This window comes from Kryptolebias marmoratus, linkage group LG21 (assembly GCF_001649575.2).
Source record: "Kryptolebias marmoratus isolate JLee-2015 linkage group LG21, ASM164957v2, whole genome shotgun sequence".
Taxonomy (NCBI): Eukaryota; Metazoa; Chordata; class Actinopteri; order Cyprinodontiformes; family Rivulidae; genus Kryptolebias; species Kryptolebias marmoratus.
Window position 1 is genome coordinate 4,487,775 of NC_051450.1, and position 26,676 is coordinate 4,514,450.

Genomic DNA, 26,676 nt, shown 5'->3' on the forward strand with positions numbered 1-26,676 from the left:
TCGGATCAGAACTCCCAGGAAGCTCCTCCCTCCTCCTGCGGCGTTAAAACAGGTTTCTTCCAGTGTCTCAACTATCCTGTCCTTGTACAGATTTTTGCTTCCCTACATGTTCATTAAACAGACTGAGACAGTACATGTCATTTGGCATTTGCAAATTTGACGATGCTCAATAATGAGCGAACGAAGCAAACATCTCCCTTCGCTGTAGGGCTGAGGCGTACTTCCTCCCGGCCACCACAGCCATGAAGAGCTGCCTGTGTCTCTGTGTTTTTTAAGTTCATAGGTTTATAAGTTTTCCTGAAACAGTTGTAAAGATGGCTGTATTTTCTAACAGCCACCTGACTCTGTAACTTCTTATGGAGTATGGAAAGGCCTTTAGCTGTTCTGCCCGTGCACAAGTACATCACCAACAGTTAACGGCAGATAACAGAGTGCTGTTTGTGTTACTCCCAACCTCACCTCACTCCAAACAAGTCTGTGTATTCACCATTTTGGATGTAACTGTTTATATGCTAGAGAGACTGGTGTCTGTGTGCATGCACTTGTAATCGCCAACTAGTGGCCTGGCATAGAAACTACAGCTGCACCGTGTAAACGCCTAACTTTATTCCAATCAGGAGATCGGCCTTGAGTAAACGGGCACTAAAGTTACTGGATGGTCCTGCTCTGAAGAACTGAAAGTGTAGACCGTTTACGTTTATGTGAGTGTTCTGTAGATCCCTCCCTCAGCTAAGAAGGAGGCTGCTCTCAATGAACTGTGTGGACATACGCATCCTGATTGTGGTTTTATCAGAGTTGGTGATTTTAGTCAATCAATCAGTCAATCAATCAAATTTTATTTGTATAGCACATTTCAGCAGCAAGGCATTTCAAGGTGCTTTACATAATTAAAAAACAAAATAAAAACAGCATGTGACAATGAATAAACAGTAAGAAAGAGAAAAACATTGAAGACATCAAAAACCTGCACTCTAACCCTAATTTAGCCATAAGCAACTCTAAACAGGTGGGTTTTAAGTTGAGATTTAAAGGCACCCAGTGTTTCAGCTGTTTTACAGTTTTCTGGAAGTTTGTTCCAAATTTGTGGTGCATAGAAACTGAAAGCTGCTTCTCCTCGTTTGGTTCTGGTTCTGAGGATGCAGAGCAGTCCAGAAGCAGAAGATCTGAGGGGTCTAGACGGTTGGTACAGCGATAACAGATCTTTAATGTATTGTGGTGCTAAACCGTTCAGTGATTTATAAACTAACATTAAACTAACTATTCTTTGAGCTACAGGGAGCCAGTGTAGGGACTTTAAAACTGGTGTTATGTGCTCAATCTTCCTGGTTTTAGTGAGAACACGAGCAGCTGCAGCTGTTTGATTGATTTATTAGTCAGACCTGTGAAGACGCTGTTGCAGTAATCAATGCGTCATTATAATCTTAGGAAATATATGCCAAAACTGTATCAGTGACTTTTCTAAACAGAATAAAAAACCATATTGGACCACTGTTATAGTATTATCAGAAATGCATACATTGCTGAATGTTGCTGCCACTTCGGCAGATCGGACCACTTGGCAATCCTGTTAAAACTGATGAAGGCTGACCTGGTCAGTCACAGTCACAATCACCAATACCTGGACAGACAGTGCACTAGTAAAGCTACAAAGCTGCCTAGGGGTTACAAATGTGTATGTATTTTCTGTCAGAGCAGAGGCTACAGATAACATACATGTTACTGTCAGCGATTCCATCAGTTGGTCCATCTGTCCTCTCCAGAAGTGTTTGTCTTCCCAAATCAAAAACCCTGGTTTATCTCAGATGTACACATAAAAATCAGGAAAAGATGCAAGTCCAGAGACTATGAGGAGTAATAAGTGGACCTGATACGAACTAAAGACATTAATCAGAACATATTCCCATTAACTTAAAAGCTTTTGTTAGCAAATTAAAACAGCTTCTCCAGTCTGTCAGAAACTACAGGAAGAATGCAGACAAGGAGATTAAAGTCACCACTCTGCCAGACAGTCTCAACAGTTTCTCAACTACATTTAACAGACTCAACACAGACTTTCTATAAACCCATCCCTGTAACCCTGAGGACTCCAACACAGAGACAGGTCCTGAGAGCTCTGAAGCAGGTCAGTCCCAGTCCAGATGGAGTTTTACCCAGAGTCTTACAACTGCTAGGTGTGGACACACATTTTTAATTTTTTTTTAAATTAAAATCTGTTCATTGATTTATGAAATATTTTGCTAACAGACAGTTTAATAATTTATGGCTAAACTTTGAACAAAGATCTTGCAGATGGCTCAGAATATGTGTTGGGGATCAGTGTCAGCTCCTACCACACCTAATCTTTGGTGAGGATCTGTGAAACTGACGGAGTTAAAGCAGGTTAGTGTGTTTTCATGTCACTTGGCTGGTCAGCCATCTTGAATTGGGTTGACTTCAAAAGTGAATCAGTCATAGATGTTTTATTAAACTTTTTGTATTTGGAAGTAGACATACACAAACAGACACGTCTTCGCCTTGTGACAGCGGTCGATAAATGAAACAAGAAACGGAAAAAAACACCCAGTTAGTTTAGGGCTTTTATTTTGAAATGGCGTTCTTCTTCCGGTCCCGGCGCGGAGCTGCAGTGTGGCGCCGCGCAGAGCCGCACACAGCCGTCAGCACCGAACCACCGCCGCTGCTGGAAGGCGACCTCCCGCTGTCAGCCTGCCGCTGAACAAAGCTCCTCTCTGGGGCTCTTATTTTGATGTCTGTGGAGGTGGAGGAAACCAGCCGGACCGGAATCAGTATTTGTTAACGACGAGAAGAAGAAGAAGAAGGGGCCTGCTCTTCCACCTGTTCCAGTGAATATGCTGCGCGGCGGCTGCCTGGCTGCAGGTGGATGGCCACCCTGACCGAGCACGGCTAGGAGCGGAGCAAAGCACACCGAGCACTGGCACACACTCAAGCCGAGCCATGCTTCCTGGAGTCGGCGTGTTCGGCACCAGCCTGACGGCCCGGGTGATCATCCCGCTGCTGAAGAACGAAGGCTTCGCGGTGAAGGCGCTGTGGGGCCGGACCCAGGAGGAGGCGGAGGAGCTGGCCCACGAGATGGACGTGCCCTTCTACACCAACCGGATCGACGACGTGCTGCTGCACCAGGACGTGGACCTGGTCTGCATCAACCTGCCGCCGCCTCTCACGCGCCAGATCGCGGTCAAAACGCTGGGTGAGTCTGGAGGGGGGGTGGGGGGTGGATGCTGAGGCCCTGGTGCTGTGGGGGCGGGGAGGGGGGGTGAGGGGAGCAGACTCAGGGAGTCCTGCAAGATCGGTCCAAACTCGGGGAGTCCTGCAGGTCTGGATGGTAAGGAAAGAGTTGAGTCCAAAGACAAAACTCTCGATTTACTGGTCCGTCATCCAACTCCACCTATGGTGTTTAGGTTTGGATTGTGACTGAAAGAATGAGATCCTGGACTCAAGCAGCTAAACTGAGCTTCGTTTGTAGGGTGGCCACGTTCAGCTTTAGAGATGAGGTGAGGAGCTCCATCATCTGGGTGGAGCTCGGAGTGGAGCTGCTGCTCCTCCCCATAGAAAGAGTCAGTTGAGGTGGTTCAGGCATCTGATCAGGATGCCTCCTGGACACGTCCCTTTGGAGGTTTTTCTGGCATGTCTCACTGGGAAGAGACCTCGAGGCAGGCCCAGAACTCTCTGGAGGGATTGTGTATCCTCTCTGGCCTGGGAACGCCTGGGGACGCCTTGGGACCACCTGGAAGGAGCTGGAGAGCTGGGAGAGGGATGTCTGGGTTTGCCTCTGCAGCCCAACCACAGAGAAGTGATAGAAGGTGGAGGGATGTGTTGGACCTTGGGGAGGTTGTGGATTGCATGAGATCTTTGCTTAAAACTTTAGCATTAAGTGTTGTCTGTTAGTAAAATATCTCATGGAACCTTCAGGCAATAATCAATGGATACACATCTACAACTGATTAACCTTCAGAACAACATGGCTGCCACAGCTAATGAACATTAGCCAACACAAACTCTGACCTAAAATGTGATGAGTCAGTCCCAACACATGCTTTGAGCGTGACCTCAGATTGTGCATCATGTTATTTTCAGATTTGACCCAAGCAGCTCCGATGCCACCGTTTGTCAGCATCAGATGCTTGTAGTGTAGAAGTCAGCAGGGAGGAGTGTCGACCTTTAATGTGGTGAGGAGACAGCAGAGTTTATCTGCCAGTGACTGAAAACAGACGGCTTCACAGATGCAGATCCAAATGATACATGGTAGCTGCAGATCAGGAGGAAGTGGAGGGCAGCATCTTCAGCACTCACTCGCTGAAAGAATAAACTAAAGTTCTGCTTCTTAGATAAACACTTCCTCTTTTTGATGTAGTCTGTGGAGAATTTACTCCTGAGATCTTCCTGAGCAGATGCAAACAGAAACCTGAATGGACAGATCTCTGCAGCTGCTGAGGATGGAGTGAGGGGACGATCAGATCATTTTACTGCCACGCTGAAAGAAGCCCTGCATTAAGGAAAGGACTGAGAGACATGTCATCATATAATGATCTCTTGTTAACACTCACTGTGTGTTCAGGGTGGAATCTCATTCAGTCAGGTACAACTCCGAGGGATTCTCAGCTACTACCACTCCAGAGTTCAGCTGAATATCTGTAAAACTGGAGGAGTTGTAGCCATTTTGGTGTTTGTTAGCTGTGGCAGCCATGTTCAATCAGCTTGAATACTTTCTGAGTTTATTAGAGTTCATACACATCCTTGCCTCTCACCTTTGGTGGCGGGTGATAGAAAGCTGTGTGTTGACTCCTGAACCGGAGCTTATTGAAGTGGACCTGTTGTGTAACGCTGAGCTGTGATAATCTCATCTTTATTCAGTGGAGACTGTGCTGAAATGGAATTGATCTGTTCTATCAGCTGATCAGCTGACATGTGTCTGTCTGTGAGGGTTATCATCAGGACCAGGTCCAGGTCCAGCATCCTTCTCTGACCTGCTCACTGACTGCTGATGTCATTGTGCCCGTCCTTCCTCGAATTCATATCACCCACCACCTTTCTTTGAGGGATCCAGAATCTATACTGAGGCTAACTCTGTTTCAAGTTTGAGCTCATTATCTGAGTCATCCCTGACTACAGTTGGTTAGCTGTAGTGGCCATCTTGAACTGGGGTGACTCCAAACATTATTCAGTTGTAGAAATGCATCCAATGATTACTTTGAGATATTTTGCCAGCTTTTCACCTTTTGTGGTGGCCAATAAAAGTTATTTTCGATAAATGTCATCAGTCCTCGTCTACAGAGAAATATGTTGTTTAACTCTGGAGAGCCAGAGGTACGTGGGGGTGGGGGGAGGTTTCCAGCCAGTGCTGTTGTCTTACTTTGCATCTGAAAGGCAACTGTTTCAAAAGCATCCAGACTAAAAAAGTGTGGATCAGAGAAGCTGGTAATAGTTGAAACATCAGTCATTGTTGACTGATGTTTCAACAACTATTACCAGCTTCTCTTATCTGATCGAACTAATTCGTTCTGCAGCCTGAATTGACTGTTTCAGTGAAACGGACAGAACGGAGAAGCAGATGTGAGTCACCAGAACGGTGCAGTGGTTGTTCAGGTTCTACCTGAAAAAATGCCTGATCTCATGGCAACAAACCAGTCCATCTTGTTGAGCAGCATCTCTCCGTGTGCTGTGATGTTTCAGCTTCTCTTTCTCCTGACATGGCCCGGTGTCACTCCGATACTGATCTGCCTTCGCTATTTTAGTTTGTTTTATTTTAATAATAAATTTTGGAATATATAGTTTATCCACAAAATACATGTACATAAAGTCCTGCTAATGAAAGCACAGATTATACACTGAAAGTTCCAAGTCAAACATGATAAATGAACGTATAAACCCCTCTGATTATTTATGTATTTCAAAGTAAAGCCTGCAGTAAGGATATTTTAGGTGAGAATTCAGTCACATGGTGGCGAGCCGCTGACCCTCTGTGAGCCGGTGTTTCGTCAAGCTGCATTTTCTGTATTATTACATTGTTGGCACATTTTATTACTAAAAGAAATGATGGTTTTTATTCAGAAATATTTGCCCCTATAAACAATTCTGGTAATAGTGCTTCTGTCGCCATATTCAGTCTTGTAAAGCCACCTGCTGAATTTCAGCTCAACTAACCATTTTTGGTAAAACCCGCTCGTTCCATGTTTATTGCTGTGGCTCTGACAACATGCTAACTCCAGGTAGCTGAAGGAGGCTCGGCCTGTTGGCGTGCGCACCCTCACGCGGTGAGGTAGATAAAGGTAGTGGGTTTGGGGGTGCGGGTGGAAAACAACGTGTATAAAAAATGACGTATTTATAATAAACAAGAGGAGCTTAGCCTCCCGGCCCACCAGGCTTAGAATACACAACAAAACTCAGGACACCACCAGATAGAAGCAGTGTTGAACTGAACATGGGCCCAGGTTCTATCCTAAACGTCTTCTCAAACATTTATTCTTTTGAAAACGTAGCAGACGGACAACCTGTCTAATTTCAGAGTAAATTTATCATCTTAAAAAAATCACCCCCACCCCCCCACCACTCAGTGGTTCATCAGTGGTTCTGTATTCCTCCTTCTCAGATGTAGTTAGCCAAGGAAACCTTGCAGAATATTCAAACCACCCTTTTATTGTCAGCTCGCTTGAAATACTACCATACTTTAAAAGTATGGTTTAAAACTGTCGCTCAGATGGAACCAACCAGAACCTGTTTACTAACAGAGGGGAGAAAAACAGTTATTTGAATTGAAACCTTTAAGAAATAAGAAGATAAAGCCATAAAACTGACTAAAAGTATTGATGTTGTCAGATTTTCTTAATCAATTGCGTTGACTACGTTTAATCTTTGCAGCAGCCATAAACGGGGTTTCTGCAGGGAATTAGTCTAAAAGGTTTAATCATCTCAGTTTTAGGTTAGGTTCATTCATTCATTGCTTCCTCCATCAAGTTGTCTCTAAATGCCAGCGGTATTTAGGTATTTATTTATTTAGTTGGGGTTCTTTTTGAGAACTTCACCTGTTTTTATGCTTTCACAAAACTAAAACTCCCTTCATGCAACAGGAATTATTTGTATGAGCATTCAGCTTTCCTTGCAAACAAATGTTTGTGCGGTTCCTGAAACTGGTTTATTAGGTTCTGAAGGATTTGGACTGAATTTAAATTTAAATCAAAGACAATAAAAGTTGTTACTTTAAAAGAAGTTTCACAATGGCTCATTTTTTGTAATTCATGTAGGTCTTAAACTTGAATCATGCTGGGCTTTAAAGGCTTTTAGAAGGCCTTAAATTGAACTGGTCCTGGCTCCAGGTCAGTCAGAACACCACAGCCTCTCTTTAAGGGTTCGGCTTATTTTCTATGGGTTCGACTCTCTTGGAAAAGCCGCCCAGAGGGGGGGGAGTGCAGTCTAGTGTCTCTGTACACCCCTAAGATCTGCTGCAAACAGAAAAACCTGATTGACGTGCACCACACGAGAGTTTTGTTCCTTTTATCTTGTTACATTTAGGCCAAAGTATTTCACAGATATTTTATTAGGACCTTAGAAAATTATGTTTTTTAAAGTATTATGTGTCTGTCTCCTTATTAGCAGAAGTTGGTTATTGGCTTCTTGGTCAAAGATGGAGAACAGACTTCCATAACTATGAGGCGTGAAGACTCATTCCTTTTTAGGCATCATTTAAATGACTGTGAAAAGGGTTTTTCACCCGTCTTCAGCTGAATATCTGCATCGTGCAGCTTTAATGCTTCAGTAAGTGGAAGGAAGTTGTGGCTGTCGGAGCAGTTCAGCTCGACTTCAGAAGAAGTCTAGATTATTTAAAGTCTTTCTCAGAGGGTGAGGTGTGAGATATGTTTGAAAGCTTTGAGAAATTAAAAATACATTTCAAATAGTTACCCTTCCTTGGCACTTTTCCCCTCGGAGGGAAAGAACTTTTTTAAATTGCCTGTTGATGAAAGTTGACAGATGCAGACCAATGTTTGTGCCCAAGTCTGTGTGTGTTCATGTGGCTGTTAGCAAAACATCTCTTGAACCACTGGACAAATGAAATGAAACTTGCATAAAGTCATTATTGGATGGACATCTACAGTTAACCTCAATTCTAGGTGACCACTGAAGTTAATCCATATTAGTTTTATTTATCAATTACCTGCAGCAGTTGTGTTTTTGCAGACTGCGCTCTTATTTTGTTAAGCTTCAGTGTTGTTTGGTACCTGTAGGCCAGATGCTGAAAGGGAATCTGAGCTCTGCAGTGAAATGTTACACGCAGCAGAGTTTCAGGTGCTCCCTCCGTCTCTTTGTGCACTTTAGTTTTGATGGTGGGAGCAGGAAGTGGTGGGAGCTCAGATCTGTGGGACTACTTGAGTCTCACAGCGACAAACAACAGGAAGTAGGCTTTTATGGCAGCTGACGACGCCTCATGATGCTTGTGTATGGCTTTGTGCAATAATACACAAATATGATTGTGAAATGACAAAGACTCCTTTACATCATGGTTGAATAGAGAACTGATGTTTGGTAGTCAGTTATTAGTGGGGTGAGTGAGTCTACAGAAGTATTCACTCCCTTGTTGTCCTGCAATTTATAGCTTTAAAATGAATTTTTCAGGTTGGATGTTTTTGAGCAAACTTCTCCAGCTTACTCAGGTTTGAAGGACGTCTACTCCTACTTATGTTTATTTTTCTCTGAATATATGATCAGTCATTTGTTAGTTTTTATTTGTAAACGTACAATATATTCAATAAGTTCTTACAAGTACAAGAGCAAGTGAGACTGGAGTCATCATCTTTGTATGTGAAACACACAAACCTGATTCTGATTCAGTAGTTTTGAGCTGTTTCCTTGGCTCTTTTTCTTCCATCTGTATTATCTGTCTGATCAACCTGGGGTTGCATTTCCTTTTGCGTCCACATCCTGGGAGGCTGGCTCCAGTCCCATGAACCTTATCCTTTTTATTAATATGGGCAGCTGAGCTCAGAGGAACATAAAGCTTTTTGGAGATGGTCTTGAAGCCTTTGCCCATACCATGGATATCTATAATATTCTTTAAACTTCTGTAAACACTATAGTAGATAAGAAAAACAGAACACTCAGCCAAGAGGTACGGTGGCCAACAGGTGCAAACACATGGCCAACTTGTGCAAACAGCTAGACATGCAGCAAACAGTGAAATGTTGGTGGATATCTGCACTCTGCAGCTTCATTAGGTGGTGTGTCTTATTAGTCCAGTCTAATGAAACAATTCAACATTAATTTTTCATCACCTGGTGTTAATTTTTATTAAAAATATTAATACAAATGCTTTAAAATCAGATCAAATAAAATAGGTCTAGTGAAACAATTCAACATTACCTGTTGAGCAGAAGTTCACATGACATGGAGGTTATTTAATTTGTGTTTTTCAAGAGTCATCGGTGGTGATTTGTTGATGGCGGACGGCGGACAGGGAGGTGACCTAACCAGCTCTGAGTCCAACTTCCTGTCCCCCCAGTGGTCTGGTGCACTTTGTTTTGTGGAGTGAGCTTGAGTTTTTCTTACTTGCTGGTGTTTTGGGGGGTTTCAGTGTTTTTTGGTACTTGGAAGTTTTTTTCTTTGCATTCATTTTGTTGCTTGTATATTTTTGCATATGTCTATTTTCTGTGATTGCAGCATTTTACTTTAGTGTTTGTGTGTTTTGTGTTTCCATGATTCATGTGTTTGCAGTAAGTTTAGCCATTTGCTGCACGTTTGCCCTGTTGGCCACATAAAGAAGGCCAATGTTTTGGCATTAACTGCCATAATTACTGTAGATCAGGGAACTGAGTGTTAGCATACACCAGCTAACTGAAATTATATAGTTATTCGTGACTTCCTTTTCCGAGCTTGCACCTATCTCCAGCGGTCATTTGATCACACTAACAACTGCCTGCGGGGTTGGCGTTTTGCCCCTGCTCATGCTTGATTAGGCTTGGTGGGAGGTTCATTACAGCATATTATTTTCCCGTTTTCACAGTTTTAAAGCAAGATTAGGATATGTGGATCGAGAGCCGTTCCTGTGACATCATAGGGAAAAGATTGCTGTAAACATTATGTGAATATTCAGCTGGTATGACACAGAACTTGAAATGATGCTGACCTTGACTAGTAACACAGTTATAGTTTTCACTCAGAGAAGAGGTTGAAGTAAAGCAGGGAGACCGTTGAATAGATGAAGCAGAGATTGGGGGGTGGGGGGCTGATTACAAGATGAATGATATTAGAGGACATCTCACAAATGTTCTCATTAAAACAACAGTTTCATCCTCAGATTGTTGTTTTAATCATTTCTCCACATGAAAGCCAACAGAGCGCTACAGCCCAGCAGTGCTCAGGATAAAGTATGATTACTGTTTATACATCTTTCTGTATTTTAGCATCCAATTGGATCCTCTCCAGAACGAGCAGCATACAGTATGACGTGGATGTTATTTGTATGGTTACTGACATGCAGTGAGTCATCCCAGCCCTCTGATGAGCTTCCAACACCTGCTCTGTGTGACCTCTCAGGCTGAGAGCTATTTATAAGCTGTCTGCAAAGGGCAAGTCCGTGTCATCATAAATATACTCTGATGCTCTTATGCAACTGTACTTCACAGCACTGAGGAGCTGTTTGGCAGCTACTGAACCCACAAAGTGTAGATTGTGTTATTATACTCGTTCAATTCTGCCAGACACGAAAAGTCTTCTTGGTGTTATACTTAGTATTACTGTGTAAATAAAGTAAGTTGGACTCTGAAAGTTCAGAGTAAACTTGTAAATGCAGTCAAAAAGTTTTTTAATTGTCTGTATATCAGTTGGTTATTCATTTTTAACAACTAAAAGCTCGGTGAGCTGTGATGTAATCATCCTTAGCCAGTCTGACGTTTCTTCATGTAGTAAATAATCGGGCTGCAATGAGACATTCATCTCTTGAAAATAAGATGAAAGTTTAACAATACTTGGAAGAAAAAAAGGATGTTGACACAATCTCTCCTGTCTGATTCTGCAGAGTTGTAGAAACCTTTCAGGACTGAATGAAATGGACATTAAAGCAAAACTCCTTTGTGTGTTTTTATAATTATTATTTTTAATGAAAAAGAAAAGTTGCTCTCATTGACAGGAAAGGGGCTCTCAGTAAGATTAGATACAGTCAGATATTATTTCACTCCCACTTAGGTTCAAACTTAATTTTCATCTTCAAATTCACCAATTCAGCGTGTGAATTTGGGATTATGTCTGCTGTATTTAATACGTGTGACAGAGACTCTTTGTCCCACAGCGTACCTGCAGAGACACTGGTCCTAGTGCCTGTCAGCTTTTTATTTATGAGATAGTTTTCAACTTGATAAGACATTCTGTAAAGTTTGGGATGACTCTCAGCTAACACCACACCAAATTGTAGCCCAGTATCTGTAAAAATGAACAACTTCTAACTATTTTTGTTTGCTAAAATTGATTAAGTGTGGCGGCCATCTTAAATCAGAAACATAGAAAAACACTTTGTCAAGCACAAACTAGTTCTAGTAGTTTTTTGTGGTCAGTTAGCAACAATACGTACTCTCTAAGAAAAATATTTAAATGACACTTTGAATTAAATGATCAAATTATTCCAAATAAACGTGTCTTTCTGATTGGAGGAGAGGCTCCATTTTTCCAGACAGCGAGGAAGGTCTGTGAGATGCAGTCTTTCAGTGTTTGCTTCTTTTTTACTACAAATTTCCCCCTGCCTCTCATTCGTCTTCTCCCAGACGCCCATTAACATGCTCAGGACAAGCCAGGGAGTGTGTGAGGTAGACGGGAGTAGATGGGGATCCGACGGGGATCCGATGAGAAGCAGTAAAGAAGAAAAGCAGAGAGCAGGCTTGTCGTTCTGTGAAACTGCCTTTGTGTTTTGGATAAATGGCTGGAACAGGGAGGGGGCCTCTCTCATCCTGTCACCACATGGTGCTTAAAAGTGAGAATTCCTGAAGCAAAAAGTGAAAGTAGAAAAGCTTCTTCAGAGTCCTGGTGATCGTGGTGAGCCGGCTCTGGATCAGGAATCACATTGTGTTGATAAATCCTCAGGCACAGAGGATGGGATTGGAGGCAGGCTTTTAGGAACACTACCCAAACAAATGAATGTTATAGGAACAGAGACGTGATGAGATGATTTATCCTCACATATTGACCTAAAATGTAGTGTGAGAGTAGCTGTTCATCAGCCCAATAACATCCTCTGATTGTTATACACTGCATGATAAAAGATCCATGGGTTTATTTTTTCATTCAGACTTTGACATTAATGCCATCCCTGTTGGTCTGTTAGCAAAATACACTATATTGCCAAAAGCATTAGCTCATCTCCCTTAACATGCATGTGAACTTGAGTGACGTCCCACTTTTAATTCATGGGGTTTAAGATGATGTTGGCCCACCCTTTGCAGCTAGAACAGCTTCAACTCTTCTGGGAAGGCGTTCCACAAGGTTTAGGAGAGTTTATGGGAATTTTTGACCATTCTTCCAGAAGCTCATCTGTGAGGTCAGACACTGATGTTGGACAGAAGGCCTGGCTCACAGTCTCTGCTTTAATTCACCCCAAAGGTGTTCTATCAGGTTGAGATCAGGACTCTGTGCAGCTCAGTCAAGTTCTTCCACACCAAACTGGCTCATCCATGTCTTTATGGACCTTGCTTTGTGTCCTGGTGTGCAGCCATGTTGGAACAGGAAGGGGCCATCCCAAACTGTTCCCACAAAGTTGAGAGCATGGAATTGTTTAATGTCTTGGTACGAAGAAGCAGTCAGAGTTCCTTTCACTGAAACTAAGGGGCCAAGCCCACACCATAATCCTCCCTCCACCAAACTTTACACTTGGCACAATGCAGTCAGACAAGTACCGTTCTCCTGTCAACCACCAAACCCAGACTCGTCCATCAGATTGTCAGATGGAGAAGTGTGATTCGTCACTCCAGAGAACATGTCTCCACTGCTCTAGAGTCCAGTGGTGGTGTGCTTTACACCACTTCATCTGATGCTTTGCATTGCACCTGGTGACATATGCAGTTCTTTAACTAATCTGCAGGCCACATGAAGTTTGGAGGTTCTGTAGCTGTGGACTCTGCAGAACGTTGGAAACCTCTGTGCGGTATGTGCTTCAGCATCTGCTGAGCCTGCTCTGTGATTTTAGGTTGCCTACCACTTCGTAGCCAAGTTGTAATACAACTATCATCTTATGTTCAGAAATAAGAGTTTTAGCTGTTTTGGTCAAACATTTCTGATGATGTGATTCACAGTATCATATGATATTTTAGGATTCTGTGAGACGTGTTTTCAAAGTACGTGTTGGGAATGATTCTCAGCTACCACCACATAAAGCCATATCTCAGGATCTGTACACATCACTGTGTTATAGCCGTTTTTGTGTCGGCTGAGGTTAAATTGGGTTGACTCCAGAAGGTATTCAGCTGTGGAGGTAGGTTCAATGATTTCTGAAAGTTTCATTCCAATCATGAAATATATTTTTTAATGCTACAGACAAACGAGCACACATACACAGGCAAAAGCATTGTCTAAACCAGAAAGAAAGGAGGAGCAGGAAGCTATAAAATGTGATGTAAAGGTGTTGGCTGTATCAGTAGTAGGACGTATGACCTGCAGCTACATTCCTTAATGCCCCTTGATCCTTTAACAGCACATTGATGAGTCTGCTCTTTGTGTCTGTGTTAATGCAGAGGCAAAGTTACCTGTCTAATCAGCTACAGTGTTGGGAAATCACTTGTGTAACCTTCTGTTGTACACACATCCCGAGCCCTCCCCCCTCCCCCCTCTGGCACCCTTCTCATCACTTTGTGTCTGACGGGTGCTCTGTAAACGAACTGTCCTCAGCTCTTTGTTTCCTGCTCCCAGTCCATGCTGTGTATTCCCACAGGGAAGCTATGCTGTTACAGCTCCCTCCGCTGTCTTTATGTACCACTTTTTACCAGCAGGCCTGGCTGTGCTGCTTAATTGGCCATCAGGGAGTGGAAACATGAGAGCAGGTCAGCTCTCTGTCAGTCACAGCTGCAGATAAAACTGTCACATTTGTCAATACAGAAGGATTCAGTTTGATTTTTAGTGCCTGTAGCCAAAAGGCCAGCAACAATGTTTTTGCTCATGTCTGTGTGAGTCTGTTAGCAAAATAGAATGAGCCACTGAACAGGTTTTATTGAAACTCTCAGAAGGATATACATTTACAACTGATTAAGGATAACAGACCTTTAAAAACCACAAAAAGGCAGTTTAAAGTCTGCTGTGGTAGTAGCTGAGACTGATCACCAGCACATATCCTGAGCCCTGAGACATTTACTGTTTGGAGTCAACTGTATGTTTCTGTTGGTAAAGCCTTTCATCAACCACTGGATGGATTTTAATGAAACTTTTAGGAAACTAGAAGCGTTCCTAGAGGTCAGACCTCTGCCAAGGCTGTCTGCTTGGAGTCTGAATCCAGATTGTGATCCAGATCACCCTCACAATCTAATCACTTCTTTGATGTTTCCTGGAAATTACATGAAAATTCGCTCATAACTTTTTGAGTAATCTTGGTTAACCCTAACCCTTGCATTGTTATTTCCCAAGTTTGACCAAAACAACTCCAAGTACATCATTTCTCAGTTCAAACTGGTCTTAGTGTAAAACTCTGGCATGAAAAGTGATTTCAGGGGATACAAGGCCATTAACCACATTTGTTTTCACGATATTGTGACACTTTTTGATTCAAACAATAAGAAACAAATCTTGTTGATTAGGAATTCCTAATATAGTAGCTTTAAATAAGATCAGTTTGTAGTTCATTCAGCTGCAACAGGAAATGAGACTTCTGTTCACCACAGCGAAGGGCTTCTCACTTCCTGTTGAGCTGGAGGTGGAGAGAAGCAGCGTGTTTGTGTGATGATGACTTCCTGCTTTCTGACACGTTTCACCAGAAGCTTTCACTTTACACTGCCTTTAAAATACCTGCAGTCTGTCTTTGATTCAGCTGGCCATAAAAACAATGTTTAATGAAGAAGAAAAGCCACAGGAAACAGATGTTTATCCCTCCTGAATGGTCTGATTAAGCAGCAGCTTACTGAATCTTCTTGATGACCCTAAAGGATGAGTATTAATGGGGGGGGGGGTGTCTGCTGGACATAGGCACCAGCTCCCAGCCACCCAGAAAGGAGAAGCAGGTAAAAGGACATGGATGGATGGATGTCTGAATGGAATCAGCGTTTGGTAATGATTTTGGTCATTTGATCGCAGACAGACAACCTGTGGACACATCAGGACAGAGGATCAGACTGCTGAGCCTTCACACCACAACTAAACATTGTGAAATGTGTTGTTAGACCGTTGAGATCATACTCTGAAGACACATATTCCTTCCTTCCTTTCTTAATTCTTTTCTTGTTTTCTTCCTCGTTCCCTTCTTCTTTCTTTGCTTCCTTCCTCCCACCCTTCGTTCCTTCTTTTTGGGTCTGTATTTATATAATTAGTATTACCAATCCAATTATAGTTCATTGTTTCTGGGGATAAAAGCTCAAATCAAAAGAAATACTGTTTAAGTACCTTGGGATGATTTATATAACTTGTGCTTTAAATAATTTTTGGCTCAAATTTTCAGTACTCGATCTATTGAAGTGAATTCATCATGATCATTTAAAAATGATTCTCATTGTATTGAAGACTAATGATGAGGTCAGCACATATAGTCTGTCCACTGCCCTCTGTCACATGTATAATAATATAATCAGATTGGATTTACTGTATTTACACCCAGCAATTCAAATCCACACAGGAAACTTAAACTGCAGTTTTTATCGAGACAGATCTAGCTCCAGCTTGGAGCAGTAGTAGCTAAGACTCTTCCTAACACAGGCCACAAGATCTCACAATATTGCATAATGTCATTTACAAGGTCAACATTTCTCAACATCAGATGATCTCAGTTAATAACTCTGGGCTGAAAGGCAGCACACAATGTGCATTTCTTCACGTAGTGCTAGGTCTTTAGTTTTTTATAGGCAACCCTGATGACTAATCAAATCCAGATACAGTCTGATTGTTGCAGTCTAAATGAAGTTTGGCTCATTTTTATACGTCTGTCAATGAGGCAAGTGCTCAGCTCACATCCCTCCATGATGCAGAGAGATCCCATCCAAACGGTCCTGACTTCAGAACTTTCTCTTGTGAGTGAAGGCTTTTTTTAATTTGTCATTTCCCCTACAATAAACAATTCATACGCTTAAAGAATTACACGTATGACAACTGAGTGCTTCTATTCCTTCCAGTTTTCCCACAGTGACTGTTTGCTTGAGGCTTCATTTTTGTTCTTCTTTTCTGTCTGCCTCTCTTATACTGTCAGAGAGTGACAAACATTTGTTTTGATCTTGGTTCTCTTTACACTTCTCATATAGTTTATACATAAAAACGTTGGCATGTTGTTAAAGGCGTGTGCAAGTTTTCATTGGCAGAACGCCTCATGAACCACTGAATAGATTCTCATGAAACTCTCAGAAACTAATCACCACAGTTACATCTGCAGCTGATTCACTTCTGTAGTCAAGATGGCCACCACAGTCAGCTGACCTATCACAGCTGTTTAACTAAAGTTTAGTGTGATATGTAGCCATACGTCATCCTCAACACAAGATAATGTCTGAGTGGAAGTCCTGCATGAAAGGTGGCGGGCGATATGCATTCCTTCAGGGAGTTCTGGACCTTTACCTACAACAGGAAGTCTCAAACTGCTGCTAGGCTGTAGAGAAAAAGGTTAATGAATGTCAGAATATCAGGCAGCTGCTTCAGAAGTTCTTCCAAACTTGTCTTTATTTCTTTCTTCTTGAGTTCTGCAGACACTGACGCTCAGGCAGCTATCAGCTGCTTTGTGTTGTGTTTCTGTTTTTGTTTGGTTGTTTCCAGTCTTACAAAAATGAAACTTTTCCTCAGTGTTTTGTCAAGATATCCAGCTAAAACCACATGAGAGGCTGTGTTTTGTCACACTCCATGAATAAGACGCTGTGTGTCAACAGGTCATGAAGGTCACCTTGGATGATTTATGGAAGATCTCATGGTTGTGACTCCGAGCCTCTGATGGTGCTCATGTCTGAGAAGGCACTTTGTGATGGCAGGCTGTTTGTGGCAAAGACTGTTTGCAGAGAGAGGAAACACTGATATCAGTGACCCCAGAGAGGCAAACTGCTCCTAACAATCAAAACTTCTCCTAATTATTTTATTGTTGTTTATTCACACAGTAGAAATAGACTTTCTGTCCAAACTGAACGACCCTTTGAAGCTAATTGAACAATAGGAAACCATTTCTAAAGCTGGGACAGAGTTTGTCCTCAGCACCAAAACATTTTTATCTTTATATAAATTATATTTGAAGAGTTTCAGAAATGCTAAAAATTGTAATATTTTTGTTCTGGTAAAAAATTAAAGAACTTAATGGAAATAGTTTTCCTCAGAAATGTGTCAAATTTAGTTTTACCTAATTGATGAATTTAGGTTCAGTTAAGTTTGTTATTTGACAATTTTAAAGTAAATCCACAAGTTGAGACACTGTATGTGTAGTTGGAGTAACAATTCAAAGAGTAAATAAAGTTTTCTTTGTTTCATAATGAGTTGGAGACCTTAAATAAAGCACGTACACAGTAACACTGTATGAAGCATCTCCAGTTAAACAAACCGATCCTGCACGGTACCGTGCATCGGTGCTACCATATCTGAATTATGTCTCAGAGGTTCAGCTCAGCTCTCATAAAAATACATCATCTTTAATACCAGTTCTGTAGGATAATTCATGAGCTATAAAGAAAAAAAAATCACTGATTTTACAATCAAAACTATTAACATTCACTGATCTGGTTCATTTTATAACCTCACAAATATTGTATAAAGTCTACACAACCTACTCCTAGGCAACATACAAAAACATCACTTAAAACCTCGTATTGCAACAACACTAATAAGCCTTTAAATATCTTTTTTTGGATAAAATACAGAGACAGAGTTTCCCCCAGTGTATTACAAGCCTGGTGGGCCGCCAGGCTAAGCTCCACTTTATTATAAATACGTCATTTTTTACACGTTTTTTTTTACCACCCGCTCCCCCAAAACCACTACCTTTATCTACCTCACCGCGGGAGGGTGCGCGCGCCAACAGTGATGCAATCGCGTTGTCCCCACCCCTGCGCGAAGGTCCCTCCCGGTGTCTGGTTGTGCACCTTTTGTAACTTGGGGCGGACCGTGCGCGCCGTGCTCCGTTCAGAATGGACAATTTTGCTGCTCTAGCAGAGCTGGTTCGCCTGTATCAGCATTTCTATGATCCCTCTATGAGAGATCACAAAGATAATCAAACGGGTCAAAACTCATGGAAGGAGATTACTGCTGCAGCCGATAAAAAGGAGAGTTTATAGACAACAATGGTTAGTTGAGCTGAAATTCAGAGCGTGGCTTTACTATGGTAAGCATGTTCTGTACTTAGTGAAAATATTATCAGTTTACCAGTAAAATGATGCTATTAAATTCAGCATTAGATGTTTTGTTTTGTTGTTCCATGTAGTGATCCAACATGCAGCCTGTGCCACAAAAAGCACAGTACAGTACAGCATCTGTCTGTTTGTCAGAGTTCTCTGTTGTTATTCATTGGCCTGGAAGTGAGACGTGTGTTGGTGCCTTGTTTGCACTTTTTCATTTATGGTAATTTAATTTATTTGTAAATGTGACTTAAATTAGGATTTAAATTAGGTGCAAACAATTTTGTAGTTATTTTAATTGTATTTTTGTTTAAAAAAGTATTTCAAAAGTGCCTTTTTGTAAAACTGTAGTTGTGTAAATATTTGACACAAATATCTTATAATATCAAATAAATAGCCATATTTTCAACTTTCTGTCAATTTCAATCAGTTGGTTTTTACTAAATCCCGGTCGGCCGTCACCACCTATCCTCTTTTCTGGGGGAAACTCTGTCTAACACAGGTTGTGAGACCTCAGATGACATCCCTCTTAGTTATTACAAAGTTTGACCAAAACAGCTATAACTCCGGCTGTTCTCATAATAAGATAATCCGAGTTAAAAAAGCAGTGAGTGTTCATTTGAGCAATGCTGGCTCTTTAAATTAAATATTTAATTTTTGTTTTTTGTTTTTTTTTCCTTCACTTATAGTGTCAGAGTTAAATCTTTTGAATTGTCCCTATTATCTGATATTTCTGTCCTAAAATGCCAGCCAGTAGTGTTGAGGTAGTGAGTCCTGGAGTCGTTTGTGGTGAATCGTGTGCTCCATGTGTACAGTTTGTGTAGTGGAGCACATGGTTGTGTGTTACTTTTAAAGTTTGGGCTCATTGCTTCTCATTAACATTCTGAGCCTCTCCATGTCACCTCCTACATTCACTTTTCAGCAGTTTCTTCTGACACAAAGATGCTTTTCATGGCTCCTACACAAAGAGTCAAACTGAACTCATGCTTTCCTAAATGGGACCTATTTTTTCTGGTTTTTACATTGAACCTGAAAATAGATTGAGATAATGTGAAAGTGCAGGTGAGACAGTTGACTCAGTGTTGATCCAAACAGATTTTACAGATCATGCATCCTACCCACTGCCTTTCATGCTCATGTTTTAAATTAAATAATCTTTTGCTCCCAAAGTGTCTCCTCAAAATTATCTGAAAAAAATTATAACAATATTTATCACAATTTAGAAATAAAAAGTACTGAACATTGTAGCTGTAACTGCAGCTTACAGGTACTGGATTAGTTGTTGTTTACAGTGTAAGGGCCCTGCAGCAGGAACTTTATATTGTAATAGCAGAGACAGTGTAAAGTAAAAGTATACCTGAAGTAAGTTTAACTTGTGACTCTTTAGGAGTCTGTCCAACATGCTGTGACCACTACCTTTAGCCAGGGGTGGAAATTATTATTTTTTTACCAGCCACTATTTTTTGTTGTGACAAAAAGTTATTTCATATGATGGTGATGATGGAGGTGGGTGGAAGCAGTTGTGGTGTCCTACAAGCTGAACAACACCTCTTTCTGGACACTGCATGGAAATAACTAGATTTTTATTTTTTTATTTTAAACCATTAAAAGATGCATATCTGTGCATAAAAAATTCAGACAAGTGAAATTTATTTCTGTGGAGTGTTTTTGAAGTATTTTTTGAGCTTTTGTAAGTGTTTGTATGTAAGTTGTAATGTTTTTCAGACACTTGCTGCTTTTAATGCATAGATCTATTTGTGCTACCTGCTTATATTTAACAGGTAGGATATTCTGATGGAGGAAGTGATTTTTGGTTTTTGTCTGGGATATAAATTGTTCCGATGCTTTGCTAAGCATAACTCCTAAGCTTCCACTTCAGTATCCGATGATATTTAACATTAACAGGAACCGCTGTAGTTTTCAGTTTGTAAACATGACGGTAGCAGTTTTTGACGGGTAGCAAAAAGGAGGTATTTGAGGTATTTGCACCAGTGAAGACATGAAGTGTGTCTGCACTGTTTCTGCTTGACCTCTGCTCCATAAAAGCAAACCCAGTTTGTTCTGATAATAAAATGCAAATGGTGCAGGGAGAGTCAGCAGTGGGTCTGTCGTTGGTAATCAGGGTTTATCGGTCTCACTTGTGTGCATTACTGCGTTGTTGAGGTGGGGGGCTGCTGTTTGTGTGTTTCTGTCAGAGTGATTAGAGGGGGGGGGGAGTGGTTCAGTCCAGTAGTTAATTAGACCCTGGAGGGGGTTCAGGTGGTTGGCCTAACACACACAAAGACACATTAATGCAGGAACAGCAGTGCAGTCAGTGAGAAGACAAAGCTCCTGCTAAAATATCTGGACATGTTATATTTCTGTTTTAAACTGATTGGTCAACAGCACTGCATCATTTCAGGGGGGTCAAAAGAAGCCGTCAGCTGGCTAAAATCACTGTAGAAAACCTTCATTCAGACACAGTTTCCAGCTACTTTTCAGGGATTGATAACAATATTTTATAAACGTTTGCCTAGAAGAGTCCCTGTGTTGTCCTTGATCTGCACAACACTGCAAAATGTCATTTTATTCACCGTGAATGGTGAGTTTCTTCCTCCCCACGTTTGTTTGGATGGATTAAACAGTCATGCATGTTTTTGGTCTGTGGGAGGAAACCAGAGTACACGGAGTGAACCCATGTGTGCACAGGGAGAACATGTAAACTCCACCCAGAAAGGCCTCAGGTCGAGAAGCCATCCTGCAGGCGACAGCTCTAACCACTACTCCACTGTGCCAACAATCTCCAATTAATATGTTTTATTTAAATTCTGGTTTGCTGTCTGGGGAGTTAGTTCCTTGTCTTGGCTAAATGAATTCTCCATTTAATTTTCTGAAAACTTTCCCAGTCCTTCCAAAGGCTCAGAAACCAGGTGAGAAGTGCTGTCATCTGGGGGGAGGCCCAGGGCAGGAAGGGGGACACCTTGGGTCCACCCTGGGGGAAGCTGGGGACAGGGAAGTCTGGGTTTCCCTCCTAAACTGGTTGCCTTCACGTCCCAACCACAGAAAATGGATGAATGGTAGTTTTCTCATTATTTTGTGATTAACAAAGCTCATTTTATCATGGAAATGATTTAAAAATGTCACTTTCTTAGAATACCAAACCCTGTGTTTCCAAATGTATGGGTTAACTAGAAGCAACAACCTGAAACTTTCATCCACATGTGTTCAGGAAGTTTGTGAACAGATGAACAAACAGACAAACTAATTAATACGGGGCAGCAGTGGTTCAGGAGGTAAGAGTCTGTCCTGTAACCAGAGGGTTGCTGGTTCGAGTCCCTGCTCTGTCAGTCTCAGCCGTTGTGTCCTTGGATAAGACACTTCACCCACAGAGAGCTCAGTGATGCCCCCGGTGGGATGGCCGCCCCATCTCTGTCAGCCTGGGATAACTAGAAAATATTTCAAAATTATAGCCAAATGAAAATAAAATAATAATAATTGTTATTATTAGCAGGTTTGGTCATTCTTGGCTTCCATGTACTTAAACACTGACAAAAAACTTATTTTATCAACATTTAAATAAACCTTTCAGGTCATGAGGTTTGGGATATTTTACCACCTTGGCAGGTCACCCTTATATTAAAGATCTTGAACTTTTATCTGGTTGAATCAAGGTAATGAAACGAATAACCTGGATAATTTTGATTAAAACCCTTTTAGTAAAAGGCTTACCTAACAGAAGCAATTTTAGGTATTTTTGGCAGAAAACTGCTTTAATACAAAATCTAGAACTAAGTTGTATCATCAGAGAAGAACTAACTTTACCTAATAGTAACAGTATGTTGTGTTTTTAGTTTGTCTTTGTGAACAACAAGTTGTATGTTTTTACGTCTCATACTCTGAGACTTTTAATTAAATCTGTTTTGTTCTTCATGAGAAATTTCGCTAACAGACTGACAAACAAACACACTCATGCACAAACGTACACATTTGCTTTCAAGGTTATGATTGTTAAAATAATCTTTTTTACCTATACAAAACAACATGATAGCACTTCTGGTATCATGCCAGGTTATCTCAGTTTGGCGTTTGGATGGAGCCTAAAATTAGCCAGTTGTTCATGTTTTAACACTTTGCCAATAGATTATTATTTGGATGCATTTGTTTCCTGTCTGATGGGACTTTTCTGCAATAGAAACCTGCTCAGCACATGTGCTTTCAGTGTAAAAGCTGCTGCTGGGGTTAATGGCAGCACTCAAACACATTTCAGAATGCTAACCTCCTCACATATCAACAGCATTAGTTGAAGGCCCAAACTGCTTGAGTGATGCTAATGCTTGTCATCATTCATGGTTTGGTTCTCCACTAATGGGCCTGGAGCTGCATTACAGACTGTACAGAGTCTAAATGCAACCTGCTGTTGCTTTATTATTCTATCAGTATGTTAGATGTGGATCATCTGGGTGCCTACTGGTCCAGACCCTAAAATCTGGGATAAATTATTAAGTCTACATTCGATCAGTAGGATCACACTACCACTAAAACTCAGAGAGCAAAAACCAGGGCCAGAGCATCAATACAAAACAGAGTGATCTAGATGATGATCTGGATGTTTTGGGTTTGTTTTTGTGGCAACATTTCCTGAAAATTTCATCCAAATGTACTCAATATTAGTTTTTATGTACCCTATTTTCCGCACTTTAGGGCGCACTGGATTATAAGGTGCACTGTCAACAAATGGCCCATTTTCAAATTTTTGTCATATATAAGCCACATCCTCGTGCACCTCCCAGTTTTTGTACTGCACGCTCTCCGCTCCGTTCTGTAGCGCAGCGGCCCCCAACCTTTTTAGCTCCACGGACCGGTGCATTATCAGACTGGCCTTTAAAGGTGTGGCAGATAAATACAAAATAAAATGATACAACCAGCATGAAAACGGGGGTATTTTTTAAAACATTATAAAAGTAAATCCAGTGTGTCCTCACAGCTTTGTTAGCTGCGTCCTGGTGTTGTGTTATCAACATAAAGAACAGCCTCTCCTTCCCCTGATGTTCTTTGTGTTTAAACATGCCCTTCAAAATAAGAGACACCACAAATATAAAGTGCACAAAGAATCCAACTGAATCAGTGGAGCCCTGAGTCTGTTTCTCAGTAACCAGACGGTCCATCTAGTCTTCCAGACGTTTGTTTTTTACTCATGTTGCTGCTTGTGGGTTTGTTTTTAGCGGTAACGGATCACGTGACCTAGATAAGGGTTCTGACAGCATCAAGAGGGAGTCAGAGACGGATGGAGTGGAGAGAATCCAGTCAGTTTTCAAAATAAATGTCGTTCAGAAAATAATAAAAGGATACACTGTAAGTTAATTATTCTTTCTGTGCAGCCCGGTACCAAATGAGCCACGGATCAGTACCGGTCCGTGGCCCGGGGACCTCTGCTCTAGTGGAGCTGGTTCGCCTGTATCAGCATTTCTATGATCCCTCTGTGAGAGATCACAGAGATAATCAAACGGGTCAAAACTCACAGAAGAATACTGCACCGACGTAAGCATCAGGTATAAACACCTTCACCGCTCGCTCAGGTCCACGCGCCGTGCATTACGACTTCTGACATATACAAGTCGCTCTGGATTCTAAAGCTGTCATTTTTTGAGAAAATTGAAGGATTTAAGGTCTTATAGACCAGAAGATAACAGACAAACAAAAACACAACCTCCTTGGCAGAAGTAACAAAGGCGTCACCTACTGAAGCACAGACAAGGTTTAACAAAGGAGTCAGCCATGACCTTGACCTCTGACCCTGTGATCTTGAAATCAATAGAGATCATCCTAGACCCATGAGATGTGCAGCTATGCAATTTGAAATTCCTACATTACAAAGTTGCAGAGTTAGAGCACAGGATCACCTTTGACCTTGACCTTTGAATCAGCACCAAAACCTAACCACTTGTTTCTTGTAACATGTTTGTGCACAGACAGAGAGACTGTACCGACAACATAACCTCCTTGACAGAGGACATAAAATATCTGGGCTACGGTTCTGATAAAAGCCAGTGTTTTGTTAAGACTAATATGAATAATTTGTTTCTTGTGCCTGACATTAGTGAGAATACTGTATTGTGGTCAATGAGAAGCAGTTATGACGAGCTTGCTCAGCAGGTGACAGGAATCAGCTGATTACAGCCTGACATGGGATGTTGTTTCATGTGTTCTCCATTGTCCAGGGTTTTACACAGTGAGGAAAACTTTGTGACATCAAGGACATTTTTTTTTCCTGTACAACATTTTGACTTGGTTAAGGCATTCAAAAAACATTGAACTAAAATATGGGTACAGAATGTAGTTCTTATACGAGCCCAATTCTAGAGATGTTGGGGTGTTATGTGACTGGATGCAATGATGAGCAGTTCTCATAAACATCTGGTGTTTTACCAGATGTGTAAGCATTAAACTATCAGAGAGGCAGGCCTTGAACTGAGCACTGATAACAGGTCAGGTAGTCCCTCTCTTTAGTACAGAGGACATGCTGGGTTCCAAAAAAGCTCAAATTCTGATTCATCTCACCACAGAACAATTTTCCACTGTGTCTCAGTCCATTTTAGATGAGCTTTGGCCCAGAGAAGAAGGCAGTGTTTCTGGATGGTGTTCATAAATGGCTGCTTCTTTGCCTGATAGAGCTTTAAGCAGCATGTGTGGATGGCACAGTGAACTGTGGTTACAGACACTGATTTGAGGAAGTGTTCCTGAGTCTGTAACAGAACCATAGCTGCCTGAGGGGGTCAGGATCATGGGCATATTTGCACCAGTTCCCTTCCCAGTCCCAGTCCCAGTCCCAGATTTACAACATGATTGGGTTTAACAGTGAAATCCTTGGAACATTGCTTATATGTCATCAGCTGCTAGCTGTTGTCTTTAATTGTTTTTTTGTTTGTGTTTAAGTATTCTACCTTTTAGATTTTAAAAGGAAAATTTTATATAATTGTTGTTTGAAACCCATTTTTGGTTTAAATACTGACATAACAAAGCACAATTACAAAAAGAGCATTTATAGAGCAGATTTATTTGCTGGTGAGTGTCAGATTCTTACATAGCCTAGACTAAAATACAGTTAGAAAGTAATAAATAAAATCTCTGTGTAATTATTTGGGCATTTAGCAAATAGAAATAATTTTCAGAATCATAACTAACCTAAAACAGTAAAAGTTTAGCTTAATAAACTGTCAAAGCTGTGGGGAAAAACGGTTGTGTCTTTGTATACAATGCATGTAAATCTCTGGATGTGCTTAGGGGACTGACTTGTATTATAGTACAAACCCAATGTCCCTGCCTTCTGCTGGCAGGAACCAGTTTATAGAAACTGTTTGGACCAGAGTCTGCATACTAATGATGTGGAGCTTTAAGCCCCGCCTACTCTGCTGCACAAAATCATTGTTTAAACATAAATAACTAATTACAGTTAGGAAAACTTTATATTTGGACATACAACAGCAAGATAAGAGCTATGTGAGTTAATAAGTGTTAACATCCCAAAAATGATCTGAGTTGGGCGTTGTTGGTTTGTTTGTTTGTTTGTTTGTTTGTTTGTTTTATAAAGAAGTACAAAGTTTTGTTTCTTTACATGAAAAGGGTGGAACCCAGGGTGGTGCTGGGACCAGCCTATAAATACCCTGGTCCTCTTCCAGTTTCAGCTTCTGGGATCTTTTATGGGGTCCAGTATTTTAACTGTTTGTTAATAATGTGTTTTAATTAGGGCTGCAACAACGAATCGAAAAAATCGATAAAATTCGATAATTAAAAGTGTTGGCAACAAAAGTCATTATCGATATGTGTCACGCAATTTATGTGTCACTAACGTTGTCGCGGAAACGGCGACGTCACCCGCAGCGCGTTTGCTGAACAAACTCCGTCCCAAATATAAGTCATTGCTCCGTCCGCTCCGTAAAAAAAACAAACAAAAAAAAAAAAAACTCTGTCCGCTCCGTATGATGATAAAGAAGCTACGGCTCCTCTTCCTCACTGCAAACTTTCTTTCTGCTACTCCATTACCGTTTTGGGGGGCATATTTTACTGACTGCAGGTTAGAATCTGCTGAATAGGGTTTTGTGTTTAGTCTTAAAGTTGTTCAGCAGCAGAACTAGCTCTGTGAGCTCTGTTAGCAGCAGTTAGCATACAGGAAACTGCACGCTGCTTTCAGCGCCACCCGGTGGCATCACAAAGTAATGTT

The 26,676-nt window shown here is 41.3% G+C and overlaps 1 protein-coding gene across 1 annotated transcript in view; it reads left to right on the forward strand.

Moving 5' to 3' along the window:
* The first annotated feature begins 2,607 nt into the window (after nucleotides 1-2,607).
* Nucleotides 2,608-26,676, forward strand: part of si:ch211-276f18.2 (glucose-fructose oxidoreductase domain-containing protein 1) — a 35,601-nt gene continuing 11,532 nt past the window's right edge. Inside the window, exon 1 of the mRNA XM_017433932.3 lies at nucleotides 2,608-3,205. Coding sequence (XP_017289421.1) covers nucleotides 2,953-3,205 — 253 coding nt within the window. The 5' untranslated portion in view covers nucleotides 2,608-2,952. The remainder of the gene's footprint in view (nucleotides 3,206-26,676) is intronic.